We start from the raw sequence: 17,405 nt of genomic DNA on the forward strand, positions 1-17,405 counted from the left end.
GCACACTGGTCTCAATCCTTTCCCTTTTACTCACAGTCATGGATGTGAGAGAAGATGCCTCTTCAGACATCAAGTATGCCTGTCCCTCTTGTTCTTTCTCAATATCTTGCTGCATTTTTCTTGAAACGTATTTGGTACTGTTTTTAAAAAGATAAGCATTTCAGTGCAATGGTGGAGGCTTGGTAAATAAATGTAGAAAGTGGGTTTGGCAACAAAATGTTTCAGTGTATCCACCATTTTAAAAGGAGCGCTCCTGTTCAGGGTTCCAAGAAGGCATTCCTTCCAAGCAGGGCATTCTTCTCTTTGTCCATTCTGCTCTATTTCTTCCCTTAACTCCAAAAGCGTTATTCAGCACTCCATGGTTAGCAGGCATGCTCAGTCCCCAGCAGGTTATTGTTGTTGTTTGGTAGCTTCTTGCCTCTTCAGTTTAGTTTCCCTCTTGCTTCCAGATTGCCCAGTTTTGGCTACAGCCCCGGTAGCACTCACCACCTTGTTGCTATTGGAAGTGCTGCTGCTGATGTTTCCTGCCCTTGCAAATATTCTCAGGCCCTGTTCACACGACACTGTAACCACTGCAGCCAAGCTATATTTGGCTGAGATCCAGCTAAAGTTTTGCTTACTGGATTCCTCTTCACTTAAGTGCGTGCTTAAGGGATGCAGGTGGCACTGTGGGTTAAACCACAGAGCCTAGGACTTGCCGATCAGAAGGTTGGCGGTTCGAATCCCCGTGACGGGGTGAGCTCCCGTTGCTCGGTTCCAGCTCCTGCCAACCTAGCAGTTTGAAAGCACGTCAAAGTGCAAGTAGATAAATAGGTACCGCTCCGGCGGGAAGGTGTTTCTGTGCGCTGCTCTGGTTCGCCAGAAGCGGCTTAGTCATGCTGGCCACATGACCCGGAAGCTGTACGCCGGCTCCCTTGGCGAATAAAGCGAGATGAGCGCCGCAAGCCCAGAGTTGTTCGTGACTGGACCTAATGCTCAGGGGTCTCTTTACCTTTACATTTAACTCTCCCTACTGAGAGGGATCCAATGGATTTCCTTCTGTTCACACCTATAGAATCATAGAATCATAGAGTTGGAAGAGACCACAAGGGCCATCGAGTCCAACCCCCTGCCAAGCAGGAAACACCATCAGAGCACTCCTGACATATGGTTGTCAAGCCTCTGCTTAAAGACCTCCAAAGATGGAGACTCCACCACACTCCTTGGCAGCAAATTCCACTGTCGAACAGCTCTTACTGTCAGGAAGTTCTTCCTAATGTTTAGGTGGAATCTTCTTTCTTGTAGTTTGGATCCATTGCTCCGTGTCCGCTTCTCTGGAGCAGCAGAAAACAGCCTTTCTCCCTCCTCTATGTGACATCCTTTTATATATTTGAACATGGCTATCATATCACCCCTTAACCTCCTCTTCTCCAGGCTAAACATGCCCAGCTCCCTTAGCCGTTCCTCATAAGGCATCGTTTCCAGGCCTTTGACCATTTTGGTTGCCCTCCTCTGGACACGTTCCAGTTTGTCAGTGTCCTTCTTGAACTGTGGTGCCCAGAACTGGACACAGTACTCCAGGTGAGGTCTGACCAGAGTACTCCAGGTGAGGTCTGACCTATGCTGCAGGCGACTTAGAATCTGCCATATAATTTCTCTACTGGGGCATAGTGGCTATGGGTTGAAGTATATGAAACTCAGGGAGGCAAATGGTAAGACTCCTCCGGTGGGAGCCATAGAATCTGCAGACCTGGTCAAAACAGACTTGGTGAGCCATTTAACACCAACAAAGGGTTCTTAACAAATGAAAATAGGATTTGTTGCTGGAATTCACGGGGAGTATGGCTTCCAGTACTTTCTGGTTGAAAAAATTGTGTCTGGAGCTAATGAAAATATCATCTTCCATTCACCTCATTGGAAAGCCTGCTCTTGAGCATCTAAGCCTTATATACAAGAAGGTCTTTTCTCTCAACAGCCAGCTGTTGAACCTGTCCCATTCTGCTACTACCCATCCAATGATGGTTATACTGTTGAAGAAATTCAGTACACACCTTCCGGTTTAACGGTAAACCTTGGCAGAGGCAGTGGACCTGTTAGACGCCCAAGAGTTTCTGTCACACCCATTGACACACTTCGCTTGGAGGTGAAATACCATGAGAACGACATGCTTCAATTTAAGGTAAATTTGAGGCAAATACCACAGCTAGTTATCTTGAAACAATCTGCCTGTGACTTTCGCATCAATTCCGAAAGCTTTTTGATTCATACTACTAATTATAGCCTTGAAAAGCAGTTGTAACCTTGCTGGTTCCAAAATATGAAAGAGGAAATATATTCCCAAATGTTGCTGATGGCGCTACCCATCAAGGATTTTGAATCGTGTGCAGCTGTTCATCTGGCCCTAACAACATTTCTCCTTTGCTCCGAAAAAGCAAAAGGAAGATTCTGTTGTTTTTAAAGAGATTTCCTATTATTAATGGGGCAGGGTGGGGGAGGGACAGGAAGATTCCCCCCTTGAGATCTATGTTCTGTAACATCTTTGTTCTAAAGAAGCAATACCCATTCCTCCTTGCAGATTTATGATTACAGTAACAAAAGGTATGAAGTCCCAGTGCCACTGAACGTCCCCAGCACACCTGCAAGCACCTATGAGAAACGCCTCTATGATGTGGCAGTTCAGAACAATCCATTTGGTATTCAAATTAGGCGCAGAAGCACTGGAACAGTCATGTAAGTGGATGGTTGTACAACTGGGCAATGAATAGAACAAGTGTGAAAACAAACCAAGTTGTTCCCCAAGTTACTACAAAGTTCATGGGGCAGAGATGTGGTTGTTGTTGTTTTGCTTCTTTTCTGAAATGGCACTTACACAGATGGTCTTATTTTTACTTGCAGTGTATTTCCGCAATCACATGTTTCAAGGGCTGTTTTCTGCAAAAATTAGCACATGGCAGTTATATTTATTTAAGAAACTTCCCTACTGCTTTTTTTTTTGATTTGCTTCTTAGCTAGCTCTGCGCATTTGACTCTCATCTATCCAATCGTCCACCAATTTATCTTACATGCTTATTTTTCACTGACTGACCTTTGAAAGAGTATGAACAAGCCACTTTATACAACTTTATTATCAAGGCAACTAGCATGAACTATGAATATCATTTCTTAAAACTGAATTTAGAAGGAGAGAGAATCAGGTGGAATGTTGCGTGCGTCATTGATCCTCCTGTGTCAATTCTCAAGGAAGTAAACAATATTAAAATACATATGAAAAGCTTAGAATGTAAGCAAGAATGCAATCAAAAGACTAGGAGAGAGGTAAAATTATAAAACTATAAAATTATAACATACTGAGATATACCATCAGGCAAAGGCCTGACAGGATAAATGTGCTCCTAAAAGATCCCTAAATGTAATTAATGTCAGTGCTTCCCTTAGCTGAGAGGAAAGGTGTCTCTGTCATATGGGCACCACTACAGAAGAGACTTCCACTCTAGTGAAACTATCAGAAAGTGCTTTTCTATGGAGACACATAGCAGGGAGATTTAGGCTGGACCTTAAGCCTCTTCATTCTTCAGTCTTGTCATGTGATCTTGCAACTCGTAGACCACTGTTCTAGAGGCATGTTTTCTCTTCGCCAGGGTAAAGCAGAGCCCAGCTGCTGAACCTGGTGTAATTTGGAGCTGAATTTGGATCTGGTGTAACTTTACTCCACTTTAACTTACACCAGCTTGCTTTACCCCCAGCTTCTTGTGTACAGGTTTTCTCCCTTAAAGGAGCAAAATTAACAGATTTGTCAATCCCCAGGCCAGAGGAAGACTGCTATGCATATTTGTTAGGCTGTGACTTAATGCTTGCCACACCATTTTAAAGTCTAACTTAAGCCCCTTGTCACCCTGGCTGCTGAAGGCAGAATATGGGGGAAAGTTGGGAGATTTAAAATGGTGATTGGTCATGGGGATCCATGGGGTTTGGTAGAGAATAGAGATGAGGGTTTAGATAAAGTTGGAAAAGTCTAATAGATTTCAGTGTACGTATGCTAGTTTTTAAAGAATGGGTGAACTGAGAAAATATTACTGTTTCATGGTTAAAACCCCTAGAAGTGTTCTGTTCTCCTATAAGCCTTTGGGTAAATACTTTGTGAACTGCAGTATTCACTCTGTTTCTTTTAGGATCAGCAGGAAACAGACTAAGCTTAGTTTAGCTTTTCCTCTCCATACCTGTCATCTCAAATGATCAGATAGCACAGAGAGACAAGCACACCATTAAGCAGACAGGAGCATCGCAGATATGTTATAGATCATCATAACCCTTTTCAGCACCATTGGTGCTTAAAATATTTCCCTCACAGGTTCTAAATGATTTCTGATTGTTCCTCCCACCTCTGCCACAACAGCTCATCATTTTAAATTTGAAAAGAGGGAATGTTGATGTATATCCCTCCCCAGCCCCATCTCAACCCACTGTTTTGAGAATTGCTAAAATTAGAAGTACTGGTAAAATATTTGATGGGACTCAAATATTTTGTCACAGCCAGTTTTTAGGCAGGTCTACCTAGGTGATGAGCTTTCCTAAAGCTTTGTTCTGTTGGGGACACTATTTACAATTGTAGGTAGGTGAGTATGATATCACAGGCCTAAAGGCTATTGATGTATCTGCAGTCTCCATGATTTTAATACTAGGCCTAGGAACACTACATCTTCCTGGGTTCTTGACATTCAGTATGTCCTGCTCTGCAGTGTGGCAAGGCTCAACTAGAATAGAAGACAAGGTGAGGTGCAGGACTGGATACAATATGCTCTGGGAGGGGGGAAACTATTTTTGCTAGCCATGGTAGCCATTTTGTGGTGGCACCCACAGCAAATTTAGCAAGATATGATGACCAGCACCTCTTCTTCTTATTTCTTTACCAGAAATAGCATGGTTGAGGCTAATTATGTTCTGAGAACCTAGGTCCCTGGAGAATGTGCCTAAGCATAGCATCTAAAAGAGGTTTGTTCTAAAGGAACATGGCTAAAATGGGGTTCTCCAGAAGTTGATGTCATATTACCACTGACCATGCTTGGAGGGGCTGATGGGAAGTGGAGTTCAACAGCATCTAGAGGGCAACATGTTGGCTAGACCTGCCAAGGTTCAAATTTCACACATTGCTCACCATGAATCATTGGGAAATGACACATCATCAGAATACTCCAGGACTTCACTGAAGTTCTTCTCAGACCACAACTATCCAAAACAGAAGAGGTGTGAAGTTCAACACCCACTCCTACCATACATGTCAGCTACTATACAATACCTGATATAGTTTTATTATGAGAAACAGAAGTGTGGTGACAAGGGCATAGGAGGAAGGTTGAAGGCAAACTCTGCATCATCCTGAAGGCACAGTGGAACCCTCAGAGAAAGTTGTATCAACGCAAATCTAGAACCTAATATTAATTAGCAGCATTTCTTGAGGGAAAAATATATGCATAACGGGATAGACTTGTTCCTCTTTACCATTGATAGTGTGTCATAGAGGCCTTGTGGAATGAACTGATCAACCATAGCTAATAAATGCCCATTATGATATAATCTCAAAGGTTTTCCCATCACTGTAACATTGAGTGTCGCAATATCCGATGATCAGCAATGACATTCCCCCCGCTTCACCCTGCAAATGTTCTGAAACCTTGCCATCCTCATATATGAAATATAATCCAGTCTGCTTTCTACTTCTTTCTAATGAAAACTGCTGAATATTTTGATTGCAGTTGGGATTCTCAAGTACCTGGCTTCATCTTCAGTGACATGTTCATTCAGATTTCAACTCGCCTCCCTTCTCAGTACGTGTATGGGTTTGGTGAAACAGAGCATGCTCACTTCCGACATGAGATGGACTGGCATACTTGGGGGATGTTTGCAAGGGACCAGTCTCCCGGGGTGAGTTCATTCTTTTACCATCTTCATTACAACGTCCAGCTAAAAAGATCAGGATGTGTTGAATCTGGACTGAATTAGTTGGACTTGCGTCCCATTGAAATAATTAGGCTGCAGTCCACCAGCCCCTTACACCAGGCTGGGATGCAAGGCAGTGAATGGAGTGGAAGCATTCTTCCGCTTGCTTTTGCCAGCTCAGTTGCCAAACATGCACAGAGTCTCAAACCAGGGCACTCTGAAGAGGAAGGTGGTGTTGAGGTGATGCCCTGGGATTGGCTAAATCCCAAGCCACTCTTTAAGCTGGTGCTGCCTGACATCGGTCCAATTTGGACCCAGTCACTGTGCTGGTGTACTCCCAGAGAAAGGCAACATTTTCTATAAAAATAATACCAAAGGGAAATTATTATGATTGTTATTATTATTATTATTATTTCTATATACCTGCCATGTGGATGTTACAGCTACTACTAATGGTGAGTCCCACCCCTCACAATTTCTGCTGCCAGTGGTTAATCTGGAGAGGCACATGGCTCTGGTAGTAATATACAAGAAATCTAGCATCAACAGAAGTTTATATCAGCCCCAGGTGCTTAGAATGCACTGTGAGCCCCCACAGAACATTGGATGTGTGCATACTTGAGCTGTATGAATGTTAGAGAGCACTACAGCTCAATCTTAGTATACATTGCGCACACAGATGTATACCCACACTTTATCCCCTCTCCCCTTGCCCCTAAAAATTAAACGTTTTAAGAACCTTTCATTTTATATGTATTTTTATGATAGTTTTCAGCTTGAATGATCTCAGCTCATGGCAATCTGAAGGCAGAATATGAGGAAAAATTGGGAAATTAATATTTACCTTGTTGTGATCTTGAAATGTGTAACCCTTGCTGACATGTGTAGAAGCGTGCTGGGGAGAAAATCAATTGGCCAAGGCGTTTGCTCACAGCATGTTATTTTCCCTCCACGATTACAGTACAAGCTTAATACTTATGGAGTTCATCCCTTTTACATGGGCCTAGAAAATGATGGAAATGCTCACGGAGTTCTCTTGCTGAACAGCAATGGAATGGGTAAGTCGCCCTTCATTTTTCTGAAAACGTTGCATTTCTGAATCACAGTTTGTCTCAGGTTGACAGGTGTATGGCCTGTGAGCCATGCCAGTCCCCAACCTGACTTTTACAGTCCCTTTTCCCCATGCTGGAATGAGATCTTGAGTTGGTGCTTCTTATTTGGCAAGTGCCCTGCCGGTTTACATATTGGCAGCAGGGCTGGTGGAGACAGTGGCAGAGCCGATCTGAAATACCTTCCACTGTGCCTGTGCTGCACTGAACTCCTTGATCTTGGTTATATAGAGCTCAACCTTTCAGTTTCAGAAAGCAAGGGCACCAACAGAGCAAAGGTTGGTGCAGCATGCATATTTCAGTCTCCTGTGACTTGGTGAGGAAACAGTATTACTGGTCATTTTGATAGTTTCATTTCCTGTTTATGAATTTCCAGAGGTAAAGCTCCAACCAACTCCTGCTTTAACTTACCGTACTATTGGAGGGATCTTGGACTTCTATGTAGTTTTGGGACCAACTCCAGAACAAGTGGTTCAGGAATACACTGCAGTAAGTGGTTCAGTAATACATCTGAAACTATCTTACAAAGCCTATACTAAAAATACTATCATTTTGCTTTTTTTTTTTTTTGCCAGAGTAAGGTAACGCAAATATCATGTATTTAATTTTCTTATTTCCAGCTCATTGGACGTCCAGTCATGCCACCGTATTGGAGTCTGGGATTCCAATTGTGCCGCTATGGATATGAAAATGACACAGAAATCTCCGATCTTTATGATGCTATGAGAGCAGCTAAGATCCCCTATGTAAGTTGTGTGTAGACCTGACCATTCATTCGTTCTGTTTTAATCCTGCCCTTTGCTTAGGGCAATAGGTTCCTTCCCCTACATGTTTTCACCTCAGCAACCGTATGAATTAGGTTAAGCTGAGAGATAATGGCCAGGTTAAAGTTATCCAGCAAACTGCATGATGAGCAGATATGTAAATTGGGACTCATAGTGATAATTTTCTCTTCAAGGTGACTGTCAGTGGTGATAGTCCATAGAATATTTATTTGAACAATCGTAAGAATTGGGAAAATGTACATTTAAGAAAGAGTCAACATTTGTATATATGAAAAAATTAAGGAGCCTTAGAATAGTTAGCAATGAAGCTGACAAAATGGAGGACTACCCTGGATTCACTCCTGAGCCAAGGCAAGACCTTGTGTGAGATTAAGTGTCAAAGAACTACTTGAAATCAATGGCCACAACGCTATCCAATTCTACAAGGTGTGACCGGAAAGTTCAGTGAATGGTCACAGAAATCTGACAGTGAGAAATATTCGAACATACAGGGCTTCAAAGCAGGCCCCTCTCTGATACAATGCACCATTGACAATGTTTGTAGAACTGTTGGAAACTTCTGGAGAAGTCCTCTTTTCATACTGCTTTCAGTTCCCTTGTCACAGCAGCTTGGACATATGAAATGTTGGAAAATCTGTGCCCTTTCAGTGTAGATTTCAGTTTTAGAAAAAGAAAGAAACCTGGTGGGCCCAGATCAAGAGAAAACAGAGGGTGGGACAGCTCAGTAACCTCAGTAATGATTTCACACGGAATATGCAATTCTTCCGCCATCATTTGATGGACAAACACAGATCCCACATGAATAACTCATGAACTCTGTCGACATTTGCCACCATTCTGCTCATCGACAGTCTGCCAGACCGAAGGTCATCTTCAATGGTTTGCCACCCTTCACGGAAACACTTAGACCTCTCATACCCTGTTTTTTGAGTTACAATTGTGTATCTCCATACACAATTGTGAGCATTTCTTGGGTTTCCGATGCCAATTGTATGTTTGAATATTTCTCGCTGCCCGATTTCTGTGACCATTCACCAAACTTTCCGGTCACACCTTGTATATATTTAAGTGAAAAGTTTCCCAGAGGGAACAAGATGGTCGCAACTGATTTCAAAACAGGAAAGATCTCAAAAATGAGCGGAGTAGTTAAAAGGAGTAAGTTAAAAGTAGTTAAAAGTTAAAAGGAGTAAGTTAAAAGGAGTAGTTAAAAGTAGTTAAAAGGGAATTGAAAAAGAGATAAAAATACACTTGAACATGTCACCTAGCAAACTGTATTAAAACTGAAGAGAGTTTGTAGTATTGGTGTAGTATTGGAGCTGCTGTTTAAACAACAAAAAGGAAGAAAGAGAGGTGAAAATTTCACTGGATGTTGCAGAGCCACCTTGCTTTGGCCTATGTGACACAAAGCCTCCTCACCTTTGTCTATAAATTAGTCATTTAAAACTGTAGATTAAGATTGTTTAATCCTATTCTCCATAGGATGTACAATATGCAGATATTGATTACATGGAACGGCAGCTGGACTTCACTATCGGTCCAGAATTTTCAAAGCTTCCGGCTCTGGTTGACAAAATGAAACTGGATGGAATGCGATTTATCATCATTTTGGTCAGTACATATGTTCTGCTCCTGTTTGATCTAATGACTTTAATGTTGGCATACGTGGGCTCCTCCACTGTGCCACCCTGAACTCTGACCTGTTTTTTGCTGCGCCTATTTTGCATTTTCCCTAGTGGAATGGCTGCACTGGTAGAGCCTTCCGTTCGAGTGGCTCTTGCGCACCAAGATATCCTAAAAGCTGGCATATTTTGAGAACAGGATTGCTCCTTTAATAACTATTATGCCTTTAGTTCTTAAGCCACTGTTCTTCATTTCAGGATCCAGCCATTTCTGGGAACGAAACCAAGCCTTATCCGCCATTCACAAGAGGGGTTGAGGATGATGTCTTCATTAAATGGCCCAATAGCAGCGATATTGTATGGGGGAAGGTAATATTTTTTGCATACTATCATTAGCATTAATTCCATGTACGAGTGCCTTAAAATGCCTTAAATGTTCTTTTTTGGGGTTAAATTGGGCCTCTGGTCATCTTAGTAAAGGTGGCTTGTCTTCCCTATGGTTGCCAGGTTGTGGCAACCATAGTCTACCAGCTGAGAAACTCCTTAGTTTATGTAAAAAAAATAAATTAGAATTTCTTCTTTAAAAGACTATTAGAAGTCATCTGATTTCAGATAATAATTGCTGCTAGCGGTATAATTATGGTCTGGTATTAGCAAATTCCAATGAAGAAGGGTCCATGCTCAAAACAGCCATATGTTGGCATTTTAAGAAAGGAGTAATGAAAGTGAGGAGTGTTGCATCTTTTTATTTATCTCTCCACCATCTCAGTTTTGGAGTAGGATAACGTAACCCTTGATTTTGTTTTAAATAGAAGGTTACTCGATTGTTATCACTTGATGGATTTCCACTCCACCTTTCTGAGTCAATTGCAGTGGTTCATTTGTAAAGAAAAGTTCCCCAAACCCTGCCATTTCATTATTTCATTATGCTAACCATTTTCAAATAACTTTGCCATCATAGGTATGGCCTGATTACCCTGGTGTAGTTGTGAATACATCAATACCCTGGGACGAGCAAACAGAGGTAAGTGTGCACTTGTGTCTCTCCTTTAAAAAGCCCCAGTAATTGTGAAAACAATGCAGTAGTGCTAATAATATATATATAGACAGATAGACAGACAGACAGACAGACAGACAGATGATAGATAGATAGATAGATAGATAATAGATAGATAGAGATACATAGATATATTATTATTATTAAATTTGTATATTGCCCGTCATCCATGGATCTCAGGTCTGTTCACAACATAAAAATACAAAGTAAAAATACAAAAAACCCACAAACCAGTAACCCTCCTCCCCACATAATAATGAACTAATGACAGCAAGGCTAGCGGGGGAAGAATTTGGTAAGCCCAAGGTAGTTTCGATCCCCCTTCCCCTAAAAAAGCAGTCCATTTGTGCCATAATGCAAAGTGTATTTGGCACCGTGGAGAGTGATGCAAACAATTGTTAGACATGTTTGAGAAATGAATTCATAAATTATTTTGGGCAAGCACAATTCCTATGCAAAAGTTCCAATAATGCAATCCTGTACTTGTCTACTCAGAAGTCAATCCCATTGAGTTTAATAGGAATTGCTCCCAGTTAAGTGTGTATAGCAGACATGTCCAACCGGTCATCCGTGTTCTACAGGTAGATACTGGGGTTGCTTCAGGTTGATCACTGGCTTAAGAAAATTGTTTGCCTGTGTGCTCCTGATCGATCGATCTGCATCCCGCCCCCGGCACTATGTCTCATAAACATTGCCGTCGCTGCTGTGAAAGCTTATATTCCCTGTGTTATACTCCCTCAAAGCTCAACAACTCTGGACAATGCTTCCCCCAAAAAAGCTCGAAAACTTTTGGCAATGACAATGGGTAGATCACTGCCAGTTTTATTATTCTGGGAGTAGACTGTAGTCTCCTCAGAGTTGGACATGCCTGGTATATAGGATTTCAACCTGAGTGGCTCTTTAAACTTTGTCTATGGAGATGTGTGTGGGCATATTATGTAAAGCAGGGATAGGCAGAAGATAGAGCACAGATGTTGGACCACCTTCTGCCTGCAACCCACTTGCTAGTTTTGAAAAGATATTCTGTTCTTAAGGAAGTATGCAGACCCATGATATAATAATAATAATAATAATAATAATAATAATAATAATAATAATAATAATTTATTATTTATACCCCACCCATCTAGCTGGGTTTCCCCAGCCACTCTGGGTGGCTTCCAACAAAAATTAAAAATATATTAAAACATCAGTCATTAAAAACTTCCCTAATGCGGACTAGTTCTGCCTAAACTGTTAAGAGAACTTGAAAATACTCTGAAAATTCATTCATAGACCATGAGGAGTCAGATCTCTCAAGAGTTGACAGCCCATCTCCGCTTTTGAAAGTTCTGTGATTCACATGGTGTCAGTCTTTTCCAGCGATGGATCATGCACACTTCTTACCTATTTGTTACAAATAAGCAATTTTATTTAAGTAATATATTGTTTTCTTCACATTCTCTATTATTCCAGTTATACAGAGCTTACGTTGCATTCCCAGACTTCTTCCGCAACTCTACAGTGCAGTGGTGGAAAAGAGAAATTCAGGAGTTCCACACCAACCCTACCAATCCAGCAAATAGCATTAAATTTGATGGCATATGGATTGTAAGTCCTGCACCTATTTTAGCATTGTCTGTGTTGTTTTCTACAGCTATGGATGTGGAAAACAGATACTGGAAAAAAGCAACTCATATTTTCAGTGGATTAATGTCATTTTAGTTTTTTTACACTAACAGTTATGTTTTTATGCAGAGAAAACTATCCAAATTATCTTGAAATGTGCTAGTAATAGAATACGTCTACATTAATGGGTAGATTATGATTATGATGATTTAATTTATTAACCACCTTTCACCCTAAGGTTCCAGGGTGGGTTGCAAACGTTTAAACACAACATTACAATGCAAAATTTAAAGCAATTTACAATTATAGAAATAAGTTGGATCCTAAAAATATACACTTCAAGGGTCAAAGGTCATGGCAAAGGGGTGAGTCCTTGTTACTAAAGGGCTGTCTGGACCATATCAAACATGTGTGTCTACCCATAAATCATCACTATCCTATTTCTGCATTTGTCTGCTTTCATCTGCTTTGTTATGTGAATGTTGTCCATCATTTCAGTGCAAGATGCAAATAAATGTATATTAGCATTTACCAGAGCCCATATGCCCAAGGTTTTTGTTATGGGGAAATATATTGACACTGAATTTGCTCCTCAACACAGTACAAGAAATGTTTGGGAGGTGGATGAAGGAAGCCTGTATTTATTTGGATGAAGAATGGGATACAACCCCCCCCCCCAAAAAAAAATAAATAAATAATTGCGGGAGTTCTAATAACAACAGGCAGGTACAGAAAAAAATGAAAGAATAAATAGATTTAAAAGCAAAAAGAATAGTCACAACTGTTGATAAAGGAATATAGGATGCAGCTATGAAATTTACTGAGTGAATAATAAAACATTCCAAGAGGAAAAGGATGTGTGGCTTATAATTATAGAGGGTCCCATTTTCCAAATCCAAACAATAGCATTTTAAACAACAACAACAGAAAAAGTAACCTTAAACTGTCCTAAATCCAGACACTCACATAGACCTGTGATACCTGATGCTCCCAAGCAATGTACAGTAGAAATATCTTTTTAATAAATCATTTTATAGCTTCTACATATACGCCCCCTACACATACACAGCATATACTTGGGCTCATTTCTTCATTTCATCTTGGCACGCCTTCAGTATTCTTGGACACCTTGAATGGAGAGACATGATGCCTCCTCATATATTTTCATAGTGTAATCAAAGGCTATCAGAAACTCAAAGGATGGTCCATATTGCTTATGTGTTTGGTTTTGTTTTCAATGTAAGGATATGAATGAACCAGCAAATTTTGTCAATGGTGCAGTTGGTGGCTGTGGGAACTCCGAACTAAATTTTCCTGTATATATACCAAGTAAGTGTAATTACTATGCCTACTTTTAGATCACTTGTAATGTTGTTATATACTAGGTGCGTGCTGAGTTTGGGACAAATCATCACCATCATCATTTTTAATTTGTATACTGTCTTTCTTTTTTAAAATACTCAAGGTGGTTTACAAGGTGAAGAAACAAAAAATGTACATCTTATAACAATCTAATGCACTACAAAAATGTAATAATTAAACAAAACTTTAAAATAAGCAACCTACATCAAAAAAGTAACATTCAACAATTATTATAATAGTATAAAATAATAATATCAACAAAAAGAAGTTAAACAGAAATCCAATCAACAGTTACAATAAATAATTTCTAAACTATAATCAATAAAACGGCAAGCCACAGTACATAAAATAATACAATACAAACTGAGAAGCCGAGACTGGAGGGTGGAGCAAGGCAGGTGGAAGAAGGCCTTGCCTGATGAAGTCTCTCCCCTCAAAGTTCTTCCTCCAGGCACAGCTTCCTTAAGAGGAGTAATCATGTAATCATGAAGGGGCCACAGTCATACCTTCACCACCCCCACATACATACATACATACATACATACATAGACATATACGCACAACACAAATTCAGAAGAGTCAAATTAATATTTTGTCTACGCTATTCAAATATCATACCTCTGGAGTCTACTCCAAACCAGAAATTTTAATTTTGATATTCCAACATCACTTTATAAATTGATTTTTAAGCATGAAAGCAGAAGATGGGTAAGATTTTGTTTAACCTCTTTCAATGTTTTGTTCTTCATTAGACTTATTAGGAAGAGATGTTGGGCTGAGTAGTAAAACCTTGTGCATGCAGAGCCAACAATTTCTGGCGGATGGAACCCCAGTTCGACACTATGATGTCCACAATCTATATGGCTGGTCACAAACGAAGCCTACATTAGAGTAAGTTACATGTTGTTGTTTTTCCTTTTTGGGCACATTGTTTCCCTGGGGCTTCTCTTACCTTTTAAACAATTCAGTTCTCCATTTACTAGAAACAATTTGTACAAATGATTTACAAAGTTATACACGGCTTATTTTATCTTTTAAAAAAAAAACAACCATAAAGGTGCTCAACATATTTAAATCTTGTCCTTTCCTTTATTTGTACTTGTTTGAACAAGAAGAAAAAAACCCATCAAAATAATTGAGTTCTTAACTAGTATATACTGTAGGGTATATGTTTCACCAATACACTTGTACCTTGGATCCCGAACGCCCTGGAACTCGGACGTTTTGGCTCCCGAACGCTGCAAACCCGGAAGTGATTGTTCTGGTTTGCGAATGTTCTTTTGGAACCCAAACATCCGATGGGGCTTCCGTGGCTTCTGATTGGCTGCAGGAGCTTCCTGCAGCCAATCAAGAAGCCACGATTTGGTTTTCGAACGTTTTGGAAGTCGAACGAACTTCCGGAACGGATTCTGTTTGACTTCCGAGGTACGACTCTCCCTCACAACTAGCAAGTAAGTGTTTATGGCCGTGTTTCCCTAATTTGGGTCTCCAATTATTTTGGGACTACAGTTCTCATTATCCTTGACCATTGGTCCTGCTAGCTAGGGATGATGGGAGTTGTAGTCCTAAAACAGCTGGAGACCCAAGTTTGGGAAACACAGGCTTATGGTTTACCGCTAGAACACTAAGTAAGTCCCACTGAGCTGAATGGGAGTTACTTCTGAGTAGACATGCATTGGATTACACGATTAGCATTCCTTCAGTGGCCAGAGAACTCTGCAATATCAATAATCTCTTGATGGAACATAGGAAGCTGCCTTAGTCAGAGCAATTGTCTATCTGGCCCAATTCATCTAAACTGACAGGCAGCCATTTTCCAAAGTTTCAGGCAGGGTGTAGTTAACCAATCTAGGAAACATTATGCCATTCGTTGGTATTGTGGTGCACAGTATTCTGTGGTAGATTCTGAAGGCTGGTTGCCTTGAAAGTTTATGTTAAAAAGGTTACAATAAGTTTATGAAGAAGGGTCCGATATTGGCCATATTGGTATGCTGTGTACTCCAACTGACCTACAGTCAGATGAAAATCCAGGGAAGTGGCAGTGGGGTTGAGGTGGGGAAAACATTTTTACATGCTAGGCCTGTAATTTGTCACTCCCCTCCCACTTTCCATCACCAGTGATGTGGATGTCGTCCAAGATCTCCAGTTCATGTTAGCAAGCACCATGGCAGTGCATGCGCAATGTATCTGTAGATGCTGAGTGCCATGGGAACAGCCTGAATAGCCTTTTAAGCATCAAGTTTCATTGTCTTGTTTCTAAGACTGCAAGTACATTGGGGCATGATATTAAGAGACCTGATTCCTCACTTAGCTGGGAGCAAATTATTTGTACGCATATTCTAATAACCAGATTATGTTGTGCAAACTTAATTGTTGACCTGGTTTGTGAAACCAAATGGCCAGCTTAGTGTTTTTAATATGGATGTTTAATTACATCCTGCCAAACACTCTTGTTTCCGTGCATTCAGATGCAACACAGGGAACATATAAATGGGATTCCTCTTATGAGGGGTATTCAAAGGCCATCTTGAGACAGTCCTATGTGATGCAGATGCAGAAAGTTCCGGCAACTGTAATAAAGACTGCTCTGCCATTCACTGATGTCACAAAGCAGTTTTCAGCATTTTTGATAGGCCATTAAGACTAGCATAAGAAATTAAAGTTGAAAATAACCCCTTGCTCCAAGCCTCATATGTGATGGACTACTTTAATTAAAAAGCTTGTATTTGTTTGGCTAGGATTCCACGTAGGCTACACTGAATGATTATTTTAAATTAAGTGTTCTGTATACCCATTCTTAAATTAATAACCTTAACAATTCACTTTTTAAAAAGTAAATGTTAAAGAGGGGCAAGAGGGTGCATATTATGTAAAGAAAATGGGCAAGACTTGCTCTTCAACAATTTATTTCTTCAGCTCCGAGGCAACTTTATTACATGCTAATTCCTTATTGAGTTATATTCTCTTTTAGATAATCTCCAATCTAATGGTAATATTTCTAGGTTGTTTCCTTTCCAATTCAATGAGCAAGCAAAGAACAACATCCCCTCCCCTTAAACACTCCATGGACTGTAATGACCTTGGAGTCCCTGATAAGTTTGATATTAATATGGAGAAAGTGGGGTGGGGGAAGTAGAGGCCAGGAGACCACCTTAAAAAAAACAACAACAAAACCCTGAGTACACGTTATATGTGGCAGGATCTTGGCATTTTGCTGTCACTCATGACACTTGCAAAACTGCTGAATGGACATGGGTGAGTGGATTCACATTCTCTAGTATCAGGTAGACTAAAGTATGATTTGAACATTATCAGCAGGCAATAATTCAGCACTCTGGATTATGGTATCTTTAAAATTGTAAATAATGCATTAAAAATTGCTTTCTTCTGTAGAGAAGACACTGCTAAGCCAAGTATTGCTTTGAAACTATTTACCGGTTTCATTCAAAATATACAAACTTATGAAGGGATAGCTCTCCACTAAATGAGGGACGTGGGTGGCGCTGTGGGTTAAACCACAGAGCCTAGGGCTTGCCGATCAGAGGGTTGGCGGTTCAAATCCCCGCGACAGGATGAGCTCCCATTGTTCGGTCCCTGATCCTGCCAACCTAACAGTTTGAAAGCACGTCAAAGTGCAAGTAGATAAATAGGTACTGCGCCGGGGGGAAGGTAAACGGTGTTTCTGTGCGCTGCTCTGGTTCGCCAGAAGCGGCTTAGTCATGCTGGCCACATGACCTGGAAGCTGCCCGCCGGCTCCCTTGGCCAATAAAGTGAGATGAGCACGCAACCCCAGAGTCGATCACGACTGGACCTAATGGTCAGGGGTCCCTTTACCTATCCACTAAATGTGGCTGAGCCAAGACTGCCTGGTCACTTTTGTTATTATCAAATTGCCGCTCCCTTTTTCAGTGTGAACAGACAAACATCCATCTGTTTTTCCTCCAGCTGCTCC

The 17,405-nt window shown here is 40.7% G+C and overlaps 1 protein-coding gene across 3 annotated transcripts in view; it reads left to right on the forward strand.

Annotated features, from left to right (window-relative positions):
- SI (sucrase-isomaltase) overlaps positions 1-17,405 on the forward strand; it is a 109,092-nt gene that overhangs the window by 50,983 nt on the left and 40,704 nt on the right. For all 3 annotated transcript variants that reach the window (XM_077929800.1, XM_077929798.1, XM_077929799.1), the window contains exons 26-37: positions 1,955-2,158; positions 2,555-2,709; positions 5,730-5,898; positions 6,875-6,971; positions 7,399-7,511; positions 7,643-7,768; positions 9,287-9,415; positions 9,685-9,795; positions 10,388-10,450; positions 11,939-12,073; positions 13,336-13,420; positions 14,206-14,344. In XM_077929800.1, the coding sequence (XP_077785926.1) occupies positions 1,955-2,158; positions 2,555-2,709; positions 5,730-5,898; positions 6,875-6,971; positions 7,399-7,511; positions 7,643-7,768; positions 9,287-9,415; positions 9,685-9,795; positions 10,388-10,450; positions 11,939-12,073; positions 13,336-13,420; positions 14,206-14,344 (1,526 nt within the window). The remainder of the gene's footprint in view (positions 1-1,954; positions 2,159-2,554; positions 2,710-5,729; positions 5,899-6,874; positions 6,972-7,398; positions 7,512-7,642; positions 7,769-9,286; positions 9,416-9,684; positions 9,796-10,387; positions 10,451-11,938; positions 12,074-13,335; positions 13,421-14,205; positions 14,345-17,405) is intronic.

This window comes from Podarcis muralis, chromosome 6 (assembly GCF_964188315.1).
Source record: "Podarcis muralis chromosome 6, rPodMur119.hap1.1, whole genome shotgun sequence".
NCBI lineage: Eukaryota > Metazoa > Chordata > Lepidosauria > Squamata > Lacertidae > Podarcis > Podarcis muralis.